The sequence below is a fragment of the Macaca fascicularis genome, chromosome 6 (assembly GCF_037993035.2).
Source record: "Macaca fascicularis isolate 582-1 chromosome 6, T2T-MFA8v1.1".
In the NCBI taxonomy this organism is placed as follows: Eukaryota; Metazoa; Chordata; class Mammalia; order Primates; family Cercopithecidae; genus Macaca; species Macaca fascicularis.
Window position 1 is genome coordinate 185,370,199 of NC_088380.1, and position 19,259 is coordinate 185,389,457.

The 19,259-nt window shown below is 51.2% G+C and overlaps 1 protein-coding gene across 1 annotated transcript in view; it reads right to left on the reverse strand.

Annotated features, from left to right (window-relative positions):
* The window catches only part of COL23A1 (collagen type XXIII alpha 1 chain), a 368,609-nt gene extending 349,735 nt beyond the window's left edge, over nt 1-18,874 (reverse strand). Inside the window, exon 1 of the mRNA XM_045394628.2 lies at nt 18,377-18,874. Coding sequence (XP_045250563.2) covers nt 18,377-18,676 — 300 coding nt within the window. The 5' untranslated portion in view covers nt 18,677-18,874. The remainder of the gene's footprint in view (nt 1-18,376) is intronic.
* Nucleotides 18,875-19,259: the final 385 nt, after the last annotated feature.

Consider the following 19,259-nt stretch of genomic DNA (forward strand, 5'->3'; position numbering starts at 1 on the left):
AAGAAGAGGAGCGAGAAACAGCAAAATAGAAAAAAAATTTTTGAAGAATAGTCAAAAACTGTTTTCAAATTTGGCGAAAATTATAAATCCACAGATCCAAGAATCACCATGAAACCCAAGCACAAAAAAAAAAATCAAGAAAACGACACCAATATATATCATAATCTGACCGCTTAAAACCAGTGATAAAGAGAAAATCTTAAAAGCAGTCAGAGAAAAATGACATATACATGAGCAAACTGGAATTGTCCTACACTGCTGGTGGAATCTGAAATGATGCAATGGCCTTCAGCAACAGTTTCTTAAAAAGTTAATCACAAACATATCATATGCTCGGCCATCCCACTCCAAGGTGTTTACATTCAAGAGAAATGAAAGAATAAATCCGTACAAGGACTGGCACATGAATACCCATAGCAGCTTTATTTATAATAGACAAAAACTGGAAACAATCGAAACATCCATCAATAGCTGAATGGATAAACAAATCGTGGCATATCCATATAGTGAACTAATACTCGGTAATGAAAAAGAATGAATTAACTACTGTGCAAAAGCAGTTCTTTGTATAACCACTACATAAACATACTAAAGCATCTCTCAATAACTACTCTGAGTGAAAGGAACGAGACTAACAAAGAGAGTGTTATTCCACCCAGAGAAAAGTCCTGGAAAATGAAAATGAATCAATAGTAACAGAAAAATCAGTGGCACGTTGGTGGCAGGCAGGGAGGGGTGGAAGGGAGAGAATTAAACGCGGCAGGAGGAAACTCTGGAGGGTGAGGGATGCATTTCCTATCGAGATTGTGGAGAGGGTTTCATAGTTGTGCACAGATGTCAAAATTTATTAGCCAGACACAGTGGCTCACACCTGTAATCCCAGCACTTTGGGAGGCCGAGGCGGGCGGATCATGAGATCAGGAGATCGAGACCATCCTGGCTAACACGGTGAAACCCCGTCTCTACTAAACAGATACAAAAAACTAGCCGGGCGAGGTGGCAGGCGCCTGTAGTTCCAGCTACTCGGGAGGCTGAGGCAGGAGAATGGTGTGAACCCGGGAGGCGGAGCTTGCAGTGAGCTGAGATGGCGCCACTGCACTCCAGCCCGGGCGACAGAGCAAGACTCCATCTCAAAAAAAAAAAAAAAAAAAGAAAAGAAAAAACAATTTATTAAGTTGTGCATTTTAAATTTGTGGAGTTGACTGTATGTCAATTATACTTAAAAAAAAAAAAAAAAAAAAAACAGGCAAGCAACAAAAATTCCTGGCCGTGGCTTCCATAGCATTGGTGGGGTGGTGGAGTATGTGTCCTGGGGACAGAAGGCATCACACAGCCTCAGGTTCTGCTTGGGTTCGGTGCCAGGTAAAGCCCCCGGCAGAGTCACAGCAAAGGCCAATTGTGAGAGCATCTGGCCCAGCCACCGCACTTGGCAGGAGCCGCCTGGCTTTTCTCTAAGGAATGTGGGTTTAATCAGCGACTCCCATTGGCACACTGAGTGACTCTCTTTCAAACCACGTCAGCAAACGCATTTCCTCTAGGGTCCCTGATAGGTCCTGAAATACATTAACATGTTTGGAAAGGGTTGGTCTACAAACAAATGGGATTCCTCAGTAATCCTTCATGCACATTCACATTCATTATTGTTTAAAATTATTTTTGTACAAAATATTCACAGCAGCTTTATTAATAATAACTCAATACTGGAAACAACTCAAATGCTCATTACCAGGAGAGTGAATAGTGATACAGTCATACAATGAAATACTACTCTATAACACAGAGTTACTGATACATGCAAATACATGAATACATCTCAAAAGCACTATTTTAAACAAAACAACCACACGTAAAGAAGACATACCATACCATAGGGTTCTTTTTTTTTCTTTTTTGAGACAGAGTCTCGCTCTGTCACCCAGGCTGGAGTGCAGTGGTGCAATCTCTGCTCACTGCAACTTCAGCCTCCTGGGTTCAAGCAATTCTCCTGTCTCAGCCTCCCCCAAGTAGCTGGGGGTACAGGCACCCGCCACCACGCCCAGCTAATTTTTGTATTTTTAGTAGAGACAGGGTTTCACCATTTTGGTCAGGCTGGTCTTGAACTCCTGACCTCAAGTGATCCACCCACCTCGCCCTCCTAAAGTGCTGGGATTCCAGGCATGAGTCACCCACCTGGCCCCCAAGAGTTCTATTTATATGAGGTTCTAGAACAGGCAAAATCGAGCTATTGGTGATAGAAAGCAAGATGGTGGTTACCTCTGGGTGGAGACAAGAAAGGGGCATAGGGAATTTTCTGAGGTGTTAAAAATATTCTGTATTTATTGGAGATGTCAGTCATGGGTGCATATATTTGTCAACATCCATCTAACTCTACACTTAAAATCCGTGATTTTATTGTGTGTAAATTATATCCCCCCCTCTTTTTTTTTGAGACAGAGTCTCGCTCTGTCACCCAGGCTGGAGTGCAGTGGCGCGATCTCAGCTCACTGCAAGCTCCGCCTCCCGGGTTCACACCATTCTCCCGCCTCAGCCTCCCGAGTAGCTGGGACTACAGGCGCCCGCCACCACGCCCAGCTAGTTTATTTGTATTTTTTAGTAGAGGCGGGGTTTGACCGTGTTAGCCAGGATGGTCTTGATCTCCTGACCTCGTGATCTGCCCGTCTCGGCCTCCCAAAGTGCTGGGATTACAGGCTTGAGCCACCGCGCCCGGCCACCCCCTTTTCTTTAAAGAGTTAGAACAACAAAAAAAAGTAAGTTGCAGGATGTGGAGGGAAATTCTCAGTGGAATCCCACAAGCAAACCATGCCAGCCCCTCAATTTATCCAAGCATTCTACTTGCCATGGGGTTGGATGACTCCACAAATACTGCTGTTTGCTGCAAAGATGCCAATGAAAAGGCTGCGGAATTCCATGAAATATTTGGCAGCCGTTTAAATGCTCCTTGCAGGGAGACATTCAGATAATATAAGTTGTTTCCCCAGAAATATACACACTCTGAAAGAGCAGCTTACTCCAAAAGGGTGGGTCAAAACTACAGCATTCTGTTTCTTGCGGCAACTGGTTTGAAGTGTGAAGAAACATAAGACAATCTACGTTGTCTTTCCCACTGCATGAATGTTAAACGCGGAAGGTATCCAGGAGCCTAGCATCTCCGAGTTGGAGAGAACGAGGACACCATCCACCTGACATCTCTTAAAACCAGAGTCCCTTCCCCAGCACTCCTGCTCAATAGGAATCCAGGCACTTACCTGATTTGACGCGTGAGATCAACACTTCCCAGCCCGTTCTTTTGGGACAACTCTTCATTTGCTTTCAAGTTCTTAGCAGCCATTAACTAGCAATCTGCATCCTGATATCTTTCACGTGTCAGTCGCTTTTTTACCTTCAGAAGAAGGAAACGACAGCTCCACACAGCTCCCCACCTGTATTCTTAGGGTCAAGGGGAGCCAGGCTGTTCATTCGATCCATCCTTTCTCAACACCACTTCTTGCCTTATGAATGCTGCAGAAATATCCGCCAATGAAAAGAAAAGCGTCCTGCTTTAGCAAACAGGAACCTCCAGGTCTTAACTACTATCCTGGGAATGAAGTCAGCCACAAAACTAAGGGATAATCGGACAGTTAGGAAGGACCTCTTAACCTCCAAATATCAACCCTTCTGAGGCTGTCTTTTCACCATTCCAGCTTCATTCGTGGAGGGAATGAAGAAGCTTCCCTCTTCAAAGACCCCTCTTGAAAGTGCAGCATCTCCCAAGGAAAGTCACATATTCAGCTGCTTATCAGCAACAACATCTTGTTTTTCATGTTAATTTGCCGTTCACAACACACTCCCATATGTTACCTCCTTCGACTACCTCACTAGGAGCTCCTGCAGAAGATAACTGATTATTAATATTTCCACCTATCTTTTTGGAAGATAAATCTCAAGCAGTTCCATGGCTCACCTAGACCACCTCAATGGGCAGTGGCAAAGCTGGAACTAAAAAGCAAGTCTTCCCACAGCAGGTCCCGTGCTCTTCCCATAGACAAGGCACCTGCCACCTGGTCCTCCCTATTCAGGAGATTGATTGCTGTGAGAGCAGAAACAGAATGCAGGACAGTTCCTGGGAAAGGCAAGAAGAGTGCATGAGCCATTGTGTTGGGGTTGAGGAGAAGGGGCTCAGGACAGGAAGGAAGCGGGGACCAGGCCCACCTTCACTTGCTCGAAGTTTTGCCAGGCATATCTGTCCTCAGAGAAACTCACATACACCGGGTGTTCAGAATATGACTGTAGCCACAACTACTTCACAAGTCTTCCAAGCCAGCCAGTCAATTCATTGATTCCTCTAGCAGCAATGGACAAAAACCCAACTCGAACTGGCCTGAACAGTGGTGTCCACAGGGGCTTGAAGGTCACGAAGCCACAGTGCTTTTGGCAGTCCCTCAATACCCCCTCGGACCGCGTTTCTCCTAGTGCAGCAAGTCGATGCTGGGAGCTCCAACTTACAGCCGTTGGGGGTGATTTTGCGAAGGTAGTTTTTTCAAGCGAAGTTCAGTTCCCTAAAGCATACTGGCTGAAAAAGTCTTGCCCTCCTGCCCAATAGCCCACTGGCGTTCCCATTCATTATTTTTCTTTCTTTACTTTTTTTTTTTTTTTGAGACGGAGTCTCACTCTGTCACCCCAGACGGGAGTCCAGAGGCGTGATGCTGTCTCACTGCAACCTCCGCCTCCCAGGTTCAACCTATTCTCCTGCCTCAGCCTCCCAAGTAGCTGGGATTACACGCGCCCGCCACCACGCCTGGCTAATTTTTGTATTTTTGGTAGACACGGGGTTTCGCCATACTGGCCAGGCTGGTCTCAAACTCCTGACTCCACCCGCCTCGGCCTCCCAAAGTGCTGGGATTACAGGCGTGAGCCACCGCGCCCGGCCTCATTAGTTTTCAAAGACACACACGGCCGCTCAGAACCCGCCCTCCAGGGTTCGCCACCCTGGGCTGGCACAGAGACCCATCCAGGCGCGGGGTCGGGAGGGCCCTGGGCTGTTCCTGATCCTCGAACCCTCTCCTCACCGCAGCCGCCGTCCCCTCCCCGGGCCCCGCGCGCCAGGCCCTGCTAAAACCCCAGCGGGTCCCCCGCTACCGCCGCACCGGCCTCTGGGTCCCGTCCTCGGAGGCGCCGGGCCTCTGGGCAGCGCCGCCCTCCCCGCGTGGGCACCGCAGGCGGCCTGGGTGCGGCCTCGGGCTGGGCGAGCAGCGTGGCGCCGGCCGCTCTGCAGGGTCAGCCCCGCGGGGATTTGTGCCCCGCGGCCCCCGGGCTCCGCGCAGCCGAGGGAGCGGCCCTTCCCGCAGCGGCCCCGGAGCCGTCCCGCTTCCGCCCGCGGACTCCCCGCCGGGGTCTTCCTGTCGCCGTCGGCGCCTCCCCGCCCTGTGGGCCGAGGCCCCGGCGCCCCCCGCTCAGCCCCGCTCCCAAGGCCCGGCGGGTCCCTGCTCTGCCGTCCCGGGGCCCTCGTCCTGGCGGGGCCTGGTTCTTCCCGAGCCCTCCCTGCGGCAGGTGGTCCCAGCGCGCTGGCCGCGTCTGCTCCTCCGGGGGCGCGGGGACACCCGCCCTGTCGGATTAGGGCACCCCCCCCCCCAACGACCCGCCCCTCCTTACAGGCCCCGTTTCCGCGGGCGGCCGCATCCGGAGGCCCAGGGCCGAGGACTTCGCCACGTGAAGGGGGCGCACGGTTAGGCCTTGACACCGCCCCCTCGGCGCGGAGCTGTAGGGGAAGCTCAGGCGCCCACCGAGGGCAGGGCCCGGGGACCCGCTAGGGCTTTCAGCAGGGCCTGGTACGCGGGGCCTGGAGGAGACCTGGGAACAGACCAGGGCCCTCCCCGAACCCGCGCCCGCACCCCCCGCTCAGCCCCCAGCCTGGGTGGGGTCTCTGTGCCAGCCCAGACCCCAGTGAGTGCCAAGGGGGCGCCTCCGGCCGCGCTGCGACCCCGCGGGGCAGCCCCGGAAGGGCCATTGCTCCGTCCTCACTTAGACGAGCGAGGTGGATTCCGCCAGCCCCTTTCCAGAAGAGGAAGCCCGAGGTTCGGAAAAGTCAACCAAGTTGTCCCAGGACGCTGGCGGGTTCAGAGGCAGCTCTGGACTCAGACCCAGGTCTCCCAATTCTAAAGCCCACTGCATGAGCCGTCAGGGCCCAGCTACAGGATCTTTTGGGGAAACTTGGAAGGGGTAACTTCCACGGTGAGGCGATAAGGTCAGGCTGGTCCCATCTGGGTACCTCATAAAGTCTCTCACTTTACAAGTGAGAAGCCTGTACAGCGCCCACACAGCATGCACACACATGCACATACACACACATGCACACGCATGCACACGCACACACACGCACATACACACACATGCACATACACACATGCACACGCATGCACATGCACACACATGCACATACACACACATGCACACGCATGCACATGCACACACACGCACATACACACATGCACACGCATGCACATGCACACACATGCACATGCACGCACATGCACATACACACACATGCACACGCATGCACACGCACACACACGCACATACACACACATGCACATACACACATGCACACGCATGCACATGCACACACATGCACATACACACATGCACACGCATGCACATGCACACACATGCACATACACACACATGCACACGCATGCACATGCACACACACACACATACACACACATGCACATACACACACATGCACATGCACGCACATGCACATGCATACACGCACGTGCACACGCACACGCATGCAATGCACACACATGCACATACACACATGCACACATGCACATACACACATGCACACGCATGCACATGCACACACCCACATGCACGCACACACATGCACATGCACACACCCACATGCATGCACACACAGGCATATTTATATGCATATGCATACATGCACACGTGCACACATACACCCATGTATACACATATGCACACATGCATACGCCTGGCACGTGCACACACACCCATGTACACAGACACACATGCATACTCTGGGCACACATACACACTTCCACCCTCACACTAGCTTACGCTCACACACACTCTAGTCCCCTTGACATCACAGGAATCTTCCCTTCTTGACTGCATCACAACCCTGGTCTGCAAACAAGATGCTGTAGGAGGTAACAGCCCAAGCATCACACAAAAAGGCGCAGTTAAAGCACAGTGAAATCAACGAACAGATCCTGCATTTTTTGTGTGATGTTCTTCCCAGGAGGCCCAAAGTTGAGTAGATTTAAACTTTTTCAAATACATACTTTTTCAAATACATTCTAATTGCTTTATGCTTTGTTTCACAACTCAGAGTTGGAAACAAATTCCATTTCAGAAGTTGCCATTACCCATCTGCAAGCACCGCCTTTCCTCCCCGCCCCCAAATTCCGTGGCTACATCAGGAGAATAGATTTTCTCATTTACCAATGTGAAGCGAAGCAGATGTGTTGAAGCCTCTAGCTCACAGGTTAACCATGAGCATTCCGCCGTGTTGCTGCCATACTGCATGATTACAAAAACAGACTATCTTTTTTTTTTTTTTTTGAGACAGAAGACTCTCTTAATTAAAGCAAATTGATGAGGTGTTTGTGTGCCCTTTCACAATGACAAATCCATAAACTTATTTTCATGAATAATTTTATTTTTATTTTGGTCATCATTATGACTTTTTTAAATTAATGGAAAGTCTCAGTCTGCTCAAATGGTAAACCAAAAAATGGGGTCATGAGGTTAATTCAGTCTTTGCATTTCTTCAACAACCAACTCACATTTCTCTGCTCCTTGCCTCAGAGGCTGGACATGTGCTAACAGCTTTTTTGCCTCTGTATGTCCTTAACGGGATGGCAGAATCCCGGTGTTAAAAGAATCTTAAGGTCAGCCATGTCACCATGGGACTGCCTGTGATTAGCAAACAGATGTAGACGTTCCTTCCAGATTCAGTCAAAGAAAAAGTTCTAACAGCAGCAGCCACGTTCAGGGTGTGCACGATAGGCTGAGCGCTTGGGATACATCCCCTTAATTCTCACAGAAACTTTGTGAGACAAGTACTATAATCCCTGTTTAATAGATGGGCAAACTGAGCTTTGGAAAAACACTCATTTACCCGAGGTCACACAGCTGGAAAATAGCAGTGCTGGGATGCGAACCTGGGTGTCCTCAAGGCTGAAGTCTTGTTTGTTTGTTTCAGACCGAGTCTTGCTTTGTTGCCCAGGCTAGAGTGTGGTGACGAGATCTCAGCTCACTGCAACCTCTGCCTCCCGGGTTCAAGAGATTCTCCTGCCTCAGCTTCCCGAGTAGCTGGTATTACAGACAGCCACTACCGCGCACGGCTAATTTTTGTACTTTTAGGAGAGACACCATGTTTGCCAGGCTGGTCTGAAACTCTTGACCTTGTGATCACCGGCCTCAGCCTCCCAAAGTGCTGGGATTACAGGTGTGAGCCACCGCGCCTGGCCAAGACTGAAGTGTTCCCTGCCACTCCACACATCCATCACTTACAGATGTCTGCCAGGATGTCCACACTCGCAGAAAAAGCTGCTGCTCAAAGCGAAATCATTGTTTCCACCAGATCTGCCATGAGGCTGTGGAAAGGGCTGGGGATTAGGAGTGAGGTTACTGGGTCACCTAGGTTCAGGTGCCCACTGCCACCAGGGGCCAATCGCTGCCCCTCTCTGGAAGGCTGGATCCCATCTTACCCACGGCAGAGCAGCTGTAGAGAGAGGAGGCTGTTAAGAAACTTAAAGGACATGAGGCCGGGCATGGTGGCTCACGCCTGTAATCCCAGCACTTTGGGAGGCCAAGGCGGGTGGATCATTTGAGATCAGGAGTTAGAGAACAGTCTGGCCAACATGGTGAAACTCCATCTCTACTAAAAATACAAAAATTAGCCGTGTGTGATGGTGCATGCCTGTAATCCCAGGTGCTCCAGAGGCTGAGGCAGTAGAATCACTTGAACTTGGGAGGCGGAGGCTACAGTGAGCCGAGATCGTGCCATTGTACTCCAGCCTGGGTGACAGACTGAGACTCCATCTCAAAAAACAAACAAACAAACAAAAAAACTAACTAGAGGACATGTGAATCCTCTGCCCAGGGCGCACATGGGACGCACATGGGACGCACACAGCTGTTTGTCCTATAGCCTCTAGGAGTATGCCGACCCGTGACTTTCAGAGGCCATCTGCAAACTTATTTTTTTCTCCCAAAGGTTTGTGCTTAGTCCTGAAATATGTTTCTGGACATGATGAAGGGATGTTCTCTGAATGCCTATGTCAACACTTAAAGATTAATCCTGATTCAACTCATGATGAAAACTGCATGAGGGAGAAAGCTGGAGGTGGTGTGTGGTCTTTGGAGAATTTTCCCAAACTGAATTACATTCGTTCACATAATGAGAAGTCACAGTGAGGACCAAGCGCAGTGCCTGGCACCACTAAATGCTGCTCAAGAAAGGTTTCTGGCTGGGTGTGGTGGCTCATGCCTGTAATCTCAACACTTTGGAAGGCCAAGGTGGGAGGGCTGCTTGAGGCCAGCAGTTAAAGACCAGCCTGGTCAGCATAGTAAGACAAAAACTTTACAAATTAGCCAGCTGTGGTGGTGCTCACCTGTAGTCCCAGCTACTCGGGAGGCTGAGGTGGAAGGATCACCTGAGTCCAGGAGCAGCCGAGGCTGCAGTGAGCCATCATCACACCACTGCACACCTGCCTGTGACAGAGCGAGACTCTATCTCAAAAAGAAAGAAAGAAAGTTTCCGCACCAAACCGATACAGGGGCCTAACTCTGAAATGAACCTTCAAACTTTTTCCATAACTTATTTTAAGGCTTTCTTTGTTATCAATTGCTTTATGCTTTCGACAACAATGATAAATCCAACTGAAATTAAAAATTCAACTAAAAGATATATTGAATCCATGTTGCTCATTGTAAAACTTGAAGCACAATTTCATAATGGTCCCACAGGTTCTGAATACCACAGGAGAAACCTGTCTGTCTCAAACTCAGTTGTTCTAAAATTAAAACAAGGCCGGGCGAGGTGGCTCATGCCTGTAATCCCAGCACTTTGGGAGGCCAAGGCAGGCAAATCACCTGAGGTCAGGAGTTCGAGACAAGCCTGGCCAACATGGTGAAACCCCAACTCTACTAAAAATACAAAAATCAGCTGGGCATGGTTGTAGGCGCCTGTAATTCCAGCTACTTGGGAGGCTGAGGCAGGAGAATCGCTGGAACCCAGGAGACAGAGGTTGCAGTGAGCCACGATCATGCCACTGCACTCCAGCCTGGGTGACAGAGTGAGATTCCATCTCAAAAAAAAAAAAAAAAAAAACGAAAAAGCCTGAAAGACATCCTTCTGTATCCAGTTACTCCACATCCCAAAGAATAACAGAAGAAAGAAACTTTCCCCTCAAAACCACCGATTGTACCATTATCTGCACTAACAAAAATAGGGGGAGGCTGTATGCCATGTTGATAGTAGGATGCAGATTTTGTTGATGGGATAGACAAGATTTTCTTGATGGGCTATACGATACAGTCATCAAACATGACCCTAAAGATGATGTACAGTTTACTGTGGTTAAAATTCGGTGAGCAAATATCTGTCCACAGGATGCATGAGAAAGGATTATGCCGGAAGTTAAATAGCCCTTGGTTTAGGATGGTAAGATTATTCAGTAACATTCTTCATGCTAAATCAAGATATAGCTTGGTTATTTTTTTTAAAAGCGGGGGCGGGGGAACAAGTGCAGTAGCTCAGATCTATAATCCCAGCATTTTGGGAGGCTGAGGCAGGAAGATTGTTTGTGGCCAGGAGTCCAAGACTGCCGTGAGCTATGATTACAGCACTGCACTCCAGCCTGGGAGACAGGATGAGACTCTGTCTCAAAAAAAAAAAAAAACAGGGAGGAGAGAGAAGGATGGAAGGATGGAAGGATGGGCAAGCCATCATGCCATTTCCCGACCTGAGAGTCTAGGTAAAGGAGGCAGCCACAGCTCCGCGGCAGCAGGAGCCGGAGCACTGATGGGCATGTCAAGGGGCAAGAACACAATGTGCAGCTGCCTGGAGGAGGGCTCTGGGGAAGATCTCCACCTCCCAACACCCTCCACTGCCCCAGGGAGGGGCTCAGAATTATTTCCAGAGAGGGGAGCAACCTAGAAATCTGTGGGGCAGAGAGGGCTCCTCTGAAGACGCAGGATCACATCCACACTTCGCGAGGCCCTGAAAGCACAGGACGGCGGGGCACAGGGCTCACAGTGCACCCCTGGCTGCGCCAGCCCCACCTTACAGCCAGAGAACTGAGGCTCGGAGAGGCCCCCAGGCTCCTTGTCTAGAGCCTTCCCCTCCAGCCCTCAGCATTTTCCTCTTCTAGACTCAGCCCTCCAAAAGCACCAAGCAAGGCGTGACAACCCCCAAGCTACACGCACCTCACCACTCCAGGTCCTGAGGACTTGGGGCACTCCCCAGACTCCCCAACCAGGCCAGAGACATCCTCTGAGAACACTCCCCATGAGAACATTCCCCAGGAAGCTGATGAAAGTGGGCAGAGGAACAGGGACCTGGGAGCAGGTGGCCTGACCTGGGCACACCCACACCGTCCCAGACTGAGTGCCAAACCCGCACACAGGGTTCGCGGACATTAGTCCTCTTCACTCCCTTCTTCCAAGCCAGCCTGCAAACCTAAGGGAGCCCAGGCCTGGCCCTGCGTGCTCTTCCACCTCTGTGACATTTCTCCCCCTGTAAAACAACGGCAGTAACCTCTGTCTGTACATCTCATGAGGCTGTTGTGGACAATTTTTAGGATCTGAAGTAACTTGTAAAGCTCACATTTTGTAAGCACAGTATATACAGAGAAACACAGATTTCAATACTGGCACAGATAAACCCAAATTTATCAATATACATAAACCTCTACAGAACAAGCACCCACTGGCCACCCACTGAATCAAAAATCCTTTCATTGAGTTTCATGCCATGGAGGTGGAATTTCTCTAGAACACAGCTCCAGCTTACAGCCCAAGCTTCTCACCCTATTCCTTGGATGGCCACCTACTGGTTTCACCGGCCCCATGTCCTCTCCCCCTTCTTCTAGTAACAACACTCCAAACTGTCCTTTGGGATCAGCTTTCGCTTCTTGGTCCCTAGAGCTCCAGTGGGGTTGATCGTGCACACACACGAACACACACACAGAGACACAACAGAGCCTGGCCCATCGGAGAGGCTACCCTGCAGGTCTCAGTGACCAGGACAGGTAATCCGCATCGTTAGACGCAGCCGTCTGTATTGATACATGCAGGCAATCCACATGGGTCCATCAGACGGAATTAGGGAATTTCTGCTGGGACTGTTGGAAAACAGAAACTAACACTAAGGATGTGAATCTGGAGCTGCCGGAAGCATCCCTGGCACTTTACGGGGAAAGCGGGGGCATCCTTGAGAAATACGGAGCCAAGAGGAAGAAACAAAATCCAGGCACCTGGAGCCGTGCCTACACAGATACTAGCCTGGACTTCTCTGTTACTCAAGCTAATTAATCCCCCCCCCCGTCCCCGCTTTTTCACCCTATTTTTATTTGTTGTTGAAACAGCCTCAGTCTGTCACCCAGGCTGGAGTGCAGTGGCACAATCATGGCTCACTGCAACCTCAAACACCTGGGCTCGAGCAATCCTCACCCCTCAGTGTCTTGAATAGCTGGAACTACAGGCTTGCACTACCACGCACAGCTAATTATTGTTATTATTTGAGATGTACTCACCCAGGTTAGAATACAGTGCCATGATCTTGGCTCACTACAACCTCCGCCTGCTGGATTCAAGCGATTCTCATGCCTCAGCCTCCCAAGTAGCGGGGATTACAGACACGTGTCACCATGCCCGGCTAAATTTTGTATTTTTAGTAGAGACAGGGTTTCACCATGTTGTCCAGGCTGGTCTCAAACTCCTGACCTCAAATGATCCACCCACCTTGGCCTCCCAAAGTGCTGGGATTACAGGTGTGAGCCACTGCGTTTGGCCACACACACACCTACAAATAAATACATACAAATATATATATATATATATATATATATGGGTGTTGTTTTTTTTTTTTAATAGAGACGAGGTCTTGCTATATCATCCAAGCTGATCTTGAACTCCTGGGCTCAAGTTACCCACCCACCCTGGTCCCCCAAAGCACTGAGATTACAGGTGTGAGCCACCGCGCCCCAGCCTGAATTCTTTTAAATTGAAGCTGCACCATCTTGGAGTTGTGTCACATTGCTATTTGAGGGTAAAAGCATCCAAAGGCATCAAGAAAGGTTGAAGTTAATGGGATGCTCCTTGGTGAGGGAAGGAGGGACAGCCTGCTCTGGCAACCATGACTCTAACTCTAACTGCACCCGCTCTGGAAGGGGATTTGGAGGCCACAGTCAGATATGGCTGCTAAGAAAGCCAAGGAGCTGGGGGAAAGGCAGGACAGGAGTGGGTAACAGAGCTTCCCAGACACACCGAGTGGGTGCAGGTGCACCGTATGTGGTCTCTGGGTAGACTGACTGCCTTGGTGCTTGGGGGCTGGGGAGTGGCTGGTCACCTCCAGCCTAGTGTCCTCTTCCCTTCTTGCAGTGAGGGGAAGTGCTACTATTCTTTGCTTGTGCTGTGATCTGGGAAAGCTGGCAAGCAACGTCCTAGAGTGCCACTCTCAGTCACTCACTTCGGGGGCGGAACAGCATCCGCTCAAGGGTTAAAGGCCAAAGACTGCAAAGAATGGGACTGTGCCAGAGAGAATCCCAAACCCATCAACCTTCCCTTCCTTCAGCAGTGGCTGGGAGCACAGCTGGACAGCAGAGCCCCAAAGGAGACAGAAATTTTGTGGTTGAAGAATGTTCCCAAAGTGTGGGGCTTGGGAAACACCAAAGTGGAAGGAAGGTCCAGTTATGAAAACTGAGGCGGGCCAGTGGATGACTGAACCCCCACTCTGCCCCATCCTCCTCCGGGGTGACAGCAGAAACATTCCATGGCCTCAGCAGACACTGGGGTAACACTCCACGACTGACCCTGGGGTAACACTCGTGGCCCCGGCTGACTCTAGGGTAACACTCCGTGGCCTGATTATGTGGGGGTAACACCCCACAGCCCTGGATGACACTGGAGTCACATTCCACGTCCCTGGTTGACGCTGGGGTAATGCTCTACAGCACTGGCTGACTCTGTTGGTTGCTACCCAGTAGCCATGCCCAGTCTTCCTACCAAAGCCTCAATTCTGTTCCAGTGGCAATATGCCCAGCCTCAGGGGATGAGTCAAGATTAGCCAAAGCCTCCTATGGCAATCGCATTACCCTTGCCAGCGACAGGGGGATGGTGACCCTGTGACCCAGCTCTGGCTCGTGGCTATAAGACTGCCGAAAGCTGGGAAAGTTCTCCCCTGAATTGAAACTAAAGAGACAACCTCTCAAGAAGATCGCTCTTTTCCCTGCCCCTTCCCTTCTACCCAGGCTACTCCTGGGTGAAGACACAGGTTCGCAACTGCAGCAGCCATCTTGTGACCACGAGGAAAGGACAAGAGAATGGCAGACACTGAGTGGTACCCAGTTGTGGCCAAGTTGCTGACAAACCCAGGATGTGCCGACCATCTTCCAGGCTTCTCTTGTAGTGTATGGTAAGTAAGGACACTCGGGTATTCTGTTACTCGCCATCAAAAGCATATTTACCATCCTGTACTTTTCCTATATGTTATCATATTTGCATACAGAGGAGTTGTGAGCACACCATCAGAGGAGAGGCAGTGGAAGAGGTTGGATGACAGAGCTGGTAAATGGTGGGACCAGGCCTCAAACTCTCTTCTGCTGATAGGAAGCCTCAGGTACCGTCTGCTCTGCTCTGCCCCCGAGGAAAAATTCCTTCAGCCTACAGATTCCCCATCTCAGGGCCAGGCCTCAAACCTTCAAAGCCAATGTGGAAAAGTCCAATCCAAAATGACAAAATAGATCTGTGAAAGGAATGCCCCAATCCTTGGCTCATTCTAAATATGCTGCTATTATTATAAAGCTCTCCCAAACTGTTGCAAGAAAAAAAAAAAAAAACAAGAAAAGAGAGAGAAAGTGAGCATGCCAGGAAGTCATTGAAAGGAAAGTTTTTTTTGTTGTTTTGGGAGCCAGGAAATGTCAAGGAAACAAATGTAGCTATGATTTACACTGCATCTCCAGTTGTGCCATGGGATTCAAAAATAGGCATCTTAATTAAAACTGACAGCAGAGAGCAGCTCTGACAAGTAGACAAACCACCAAAGAGGCTGAAAAATCTCCATTTGACTCTGGGTTGACAGTATTTAACCAATACATAGAGTTGATAAGAGAGAAGGAAAGTGTGTAAACTTTACTCCCAGTCTCCGGGCTTTTCTTGTTTTCAAACTGATTGGTCTGGACAATGGAAGGCCAACAGCCAACAATAAATCCATTGTAAGCTGGCATGGTCTCCTCTGAATACAACTAAATATTTCTTTAATCCTTGCATTACATTTTTTACTGTATTATGAAAGCCATGTATTCTAAAGTTTTAAGCTTTTATAACATTGTAACTATAGGTATGAGATGGGAGGACTGATTACTTAGGCAACCTATTTAAAGCACTTTAAGAGGAAAATATTAGATTTTTTTTTGCATGAATATTTTCACATCATACTGAAGATACGATCGTTCATGGCTCTTACTCAGAAATCTTGTTTATCTCTTCCTTTGTGTGCCATAGGAAGGGTCTTTAATGATTATGAGTTGACATGAATATTCATTTCTTGTAGCTTCTGTATCTTCATTATCAGGCACATCAGCCAGGCCCAGAAAAAGTTATTTCACAGTTCTGTTCCCAAGGGAACGACGACGGTGGGTCCCACATTAACAGTGGCTTTTGTTGGCTTTTTTCCCCCTGACATTAAAGCCATGTATGGTTGGCAAGGATGTCTTTTCTTTTAATTTGGAAATGGTTTCTGCCTCTGGTTCTCTGGAAACAAGTTTGTTAGTAGAGGACAAGCTGCTCGCACACTCACATACACAACTACTTCAGCGCAGGCTTAAAAGGGGCTTCACTGAGAACAAATCAGAACTGAAAAACCGCTTCAAGTACAAATGTTCTTTTCTTCTGAGATTTTCAGTTCAACATTTGGCCTTCATATCTAACGGCTTGAAAAAGTATCTATACATCTAATTAGAGTCAATTACTCACTCCCCGTATGTGCCTCCCACGGTGGTCTCCTCCGAGCCAAGGAACTCATTGTCACCGGCCAGGCTGTGGACATTTCCCATCCAGTAACATTTACAAGAAGAATAGCTCCTAGCAGAAACAGACTGGTACCCCTACGAGAGAGAAGCTGTCTCACAGGGGGCACCCAAACAACCAGAAGTTCGACCCCAACTGCATTCATACTGCACCATGTCTGACTCTCCACTGGCGGGAAAACCCAACCAGTTTACACTCCTAGCATAGCATGTGCCTCAGCTACCCAGCTGGGATTAGGGAGTAGGACCATGTGTGAATGGCACAGCAAGTTCTCCAGAATCCAGGGTTCCCTAGATTCTAAATTTTTCTTTTGCCTTTCTAATCAAGAAAAGAGAGAGAGAGAGAGACAGAGAGAGCGAGCGAGACAGAGAGAGAGAGAGAGAAACACACCCGATCCAATAACTCGTTGTTCACGCAGTATAGTTCACCCAGGTAAAATTCAGTGCTGCTGGGGGCAGCCTGGGAGAGCAACTGCACAGCCTCTGCCAGCTGAAGTTCAGGACTTCAGAATCAACATTTCCCAGCAGCGGCTGCTGGCCCAGGATGCCCCTCCCTCCTAAAATAGACACAATTTGTAGTTCCTTGTAAAATGGTTGTATCAGGACTTCTGATTTACTCAATCAGGGCTTGCGGTTTATTTTTAGCAAATAAGAGAGGCCTCCTATGAGAAGAAGCAGCCGCACTTATAGCGCTAACAGGTAGAAACTTGACTGGCCCTCCATAAATCAGTTCAACACCCTGGTCTCCAGGGATTTGCCAAAAGCTAATGGGCGGCAGTTATGAAACCATCGCCAGGAGCTGCCAGCAGGGCTGAGAGAGAGTTCTGAAGCCTGCAGGCCCTTGCAAGCGGAAAAGAGGAAATCATTTCATGAAGCAGCAATTTTACCCAGAACCCACCTAGAAGAGATGTGATCCTAGCTGAAATTAAAGTGACTAGGAAACAGGTGGGGTGAACAAGGAGGTGTGGCACACCTTCTTCCACTCTCCTTCAGAGTCCAAAGGAACGCAACATTGGAAACACAGCTGGACATACTAATAAAGATCCCAGCTGGGCAGAGTCTAGGGAATTGGGGGTGAACAGGCCTGTCCTCCCTCTCCCACCTTGAAACCCTGCCTGCTTTCACACAGCAATTGAGGACGCCCCCTTGGGCAGTGACTTTGGGGTCTGGGGCAGCCATCTATCCCAGGAGGAGGAGGAAGGCTTGGCAGGGGAGGCTCTGGCCAGCCCACCAGGGCCTGTCCAGTTTTGTGGGGAGGGGAACTGCCGCACAAAAAATGGAGGCTTTGACCAACACGTTGGGTGAGGGCTTTGAGGACCCAATGTGGCCCTTTCTTTGAAGACACACAGCAGCAATCTTAACCCTTAGAAGTGTCACAGAGCTTCATATGAGCCTTCAAGTAAGCTGTGGAAGTCGCGATTCCAGGTAAGGGACGGGAAACTCGGGATGTCCTGAGAGCCCATACCCCAGATGGCACCGCCTGATGCAGGTCCTCTACCCCCGACTGTTTCTCCTTCCTCTCATCCTACTAGCTCATGTGGTGTCCCCACCCCCATCCCCGAGGCCTCAGAGCGCCGGTGATGGCTCAGCCTTGGGGCCTGAGCTGCTGGAGACACACCGGAGCACGGCGGGGCCCAGCCCTTGAGCCTGTCTGAGGCTTTCCTCTGCTGTGACCACCGCCCCCCCCAGGTGTATCCGCGTTGGTTAGGAATAGTAGGTGCTACTGGTCACAGTCACCAGACACTTCCCACGAGCCTCATCTTTATCCCCGACGCCGGACGCCGGCGGGAAGCGGCGTGTCCGAGCGCACACCCCGTGGAAACTGACCCTAGGTCTGTTATTCCAAAGTCCCTGGTCTCTCCTTCCGTTTTCCCGCGGCCGCCTGCCTGGCACGGGACCCTGAGGCCGGAGCGGAGACCGCAAAACCCCCTGGGGCCGGCACCCCCCGCCTCCGCCTTGGCGCAGACGCGCCCGTCTCTGGGATGGCCCCGAGCACACGCAGCCGGCGGGCAACCCTCCTCCCAGCGACCCGCACGCTGCCCCGGCCCCCAGCGTTCCTCCACCCTCAGCCCGACAGACCCGGGTCCGCCCCGGCCTCGCGCCCCGACGCTCACCTCCCGCAGCAGGCGCTCCAGGTGCGGCTCGGCCCAGGCGTCCAGGGCGCCGGGCGGCCCCGCGCGCCGCAGCAGCTCCCGCTCCTCCTCGAGCGCCGCCACCCGGCCCTGCAGCGCGGCTGCCTGGACACCCAGCAGCAGGCAGGCAGCCGCCGAGCCCACGGAGAGCAGCAGGCACAGCGCGCTCACCGCCCGGGACCCGGCCGGCGTTGCCGAGCGCCCTCCGCCGCCGCCGCCGCCGCCCGAAGCATTGCCCTTCCCCGCGTCGCCGCCGCCACCGGCGCGCTCGCCTGGGCCCATGGCGCGTTTGTCGCGCGTGGACTCTCCGAGGGGGCGGTGCTGAGCTGGGGTAGAGGCTGAGTGCAAGAGAAGCAGGCGGGACAGCCCAAGGCACGAGGTCCGCGGGCGCGGGGCTTAGCCGCCTGGTAGCAGCGGATCGCCGCGCACGCCCCCTTCGCCGCCGCCAGCTCCTCCGCAGCGGCCACTTTGGGCAGTTTCCTCTATGCAAATAGACCCTGCCAGAAAAGGAGCGGGGACCCACCCAGGGGAGGAGCGGCCGGGCTGGCCCCGCGCGGCGAGGGGGAGGGGGCGAGGAAGGCGCTAGCTCCTCCGAGCCACCGGTCTGCGCCAGGCTGATCCCACGCGCAGCGCGCCCCTCTGCCCTCACCTGCCCGGGGCGCCGGCACCCGCCCCCGCGCGCACCTCTGAAGCTTCCCCAGCGCAAGTCCGCACTGTGGCCCCCAGAGGTCGGAGGGGCGCTCAGCGACACCGCGCGCCTTCTGCAGCCCACCCGAGGCTGGAGCACCCACCACTCGTGCCTTAGCGCATTACTCTAAACTTGTGAATTAACCTTTCTGACACTTGTAAAAGTTCAAAACTTCAA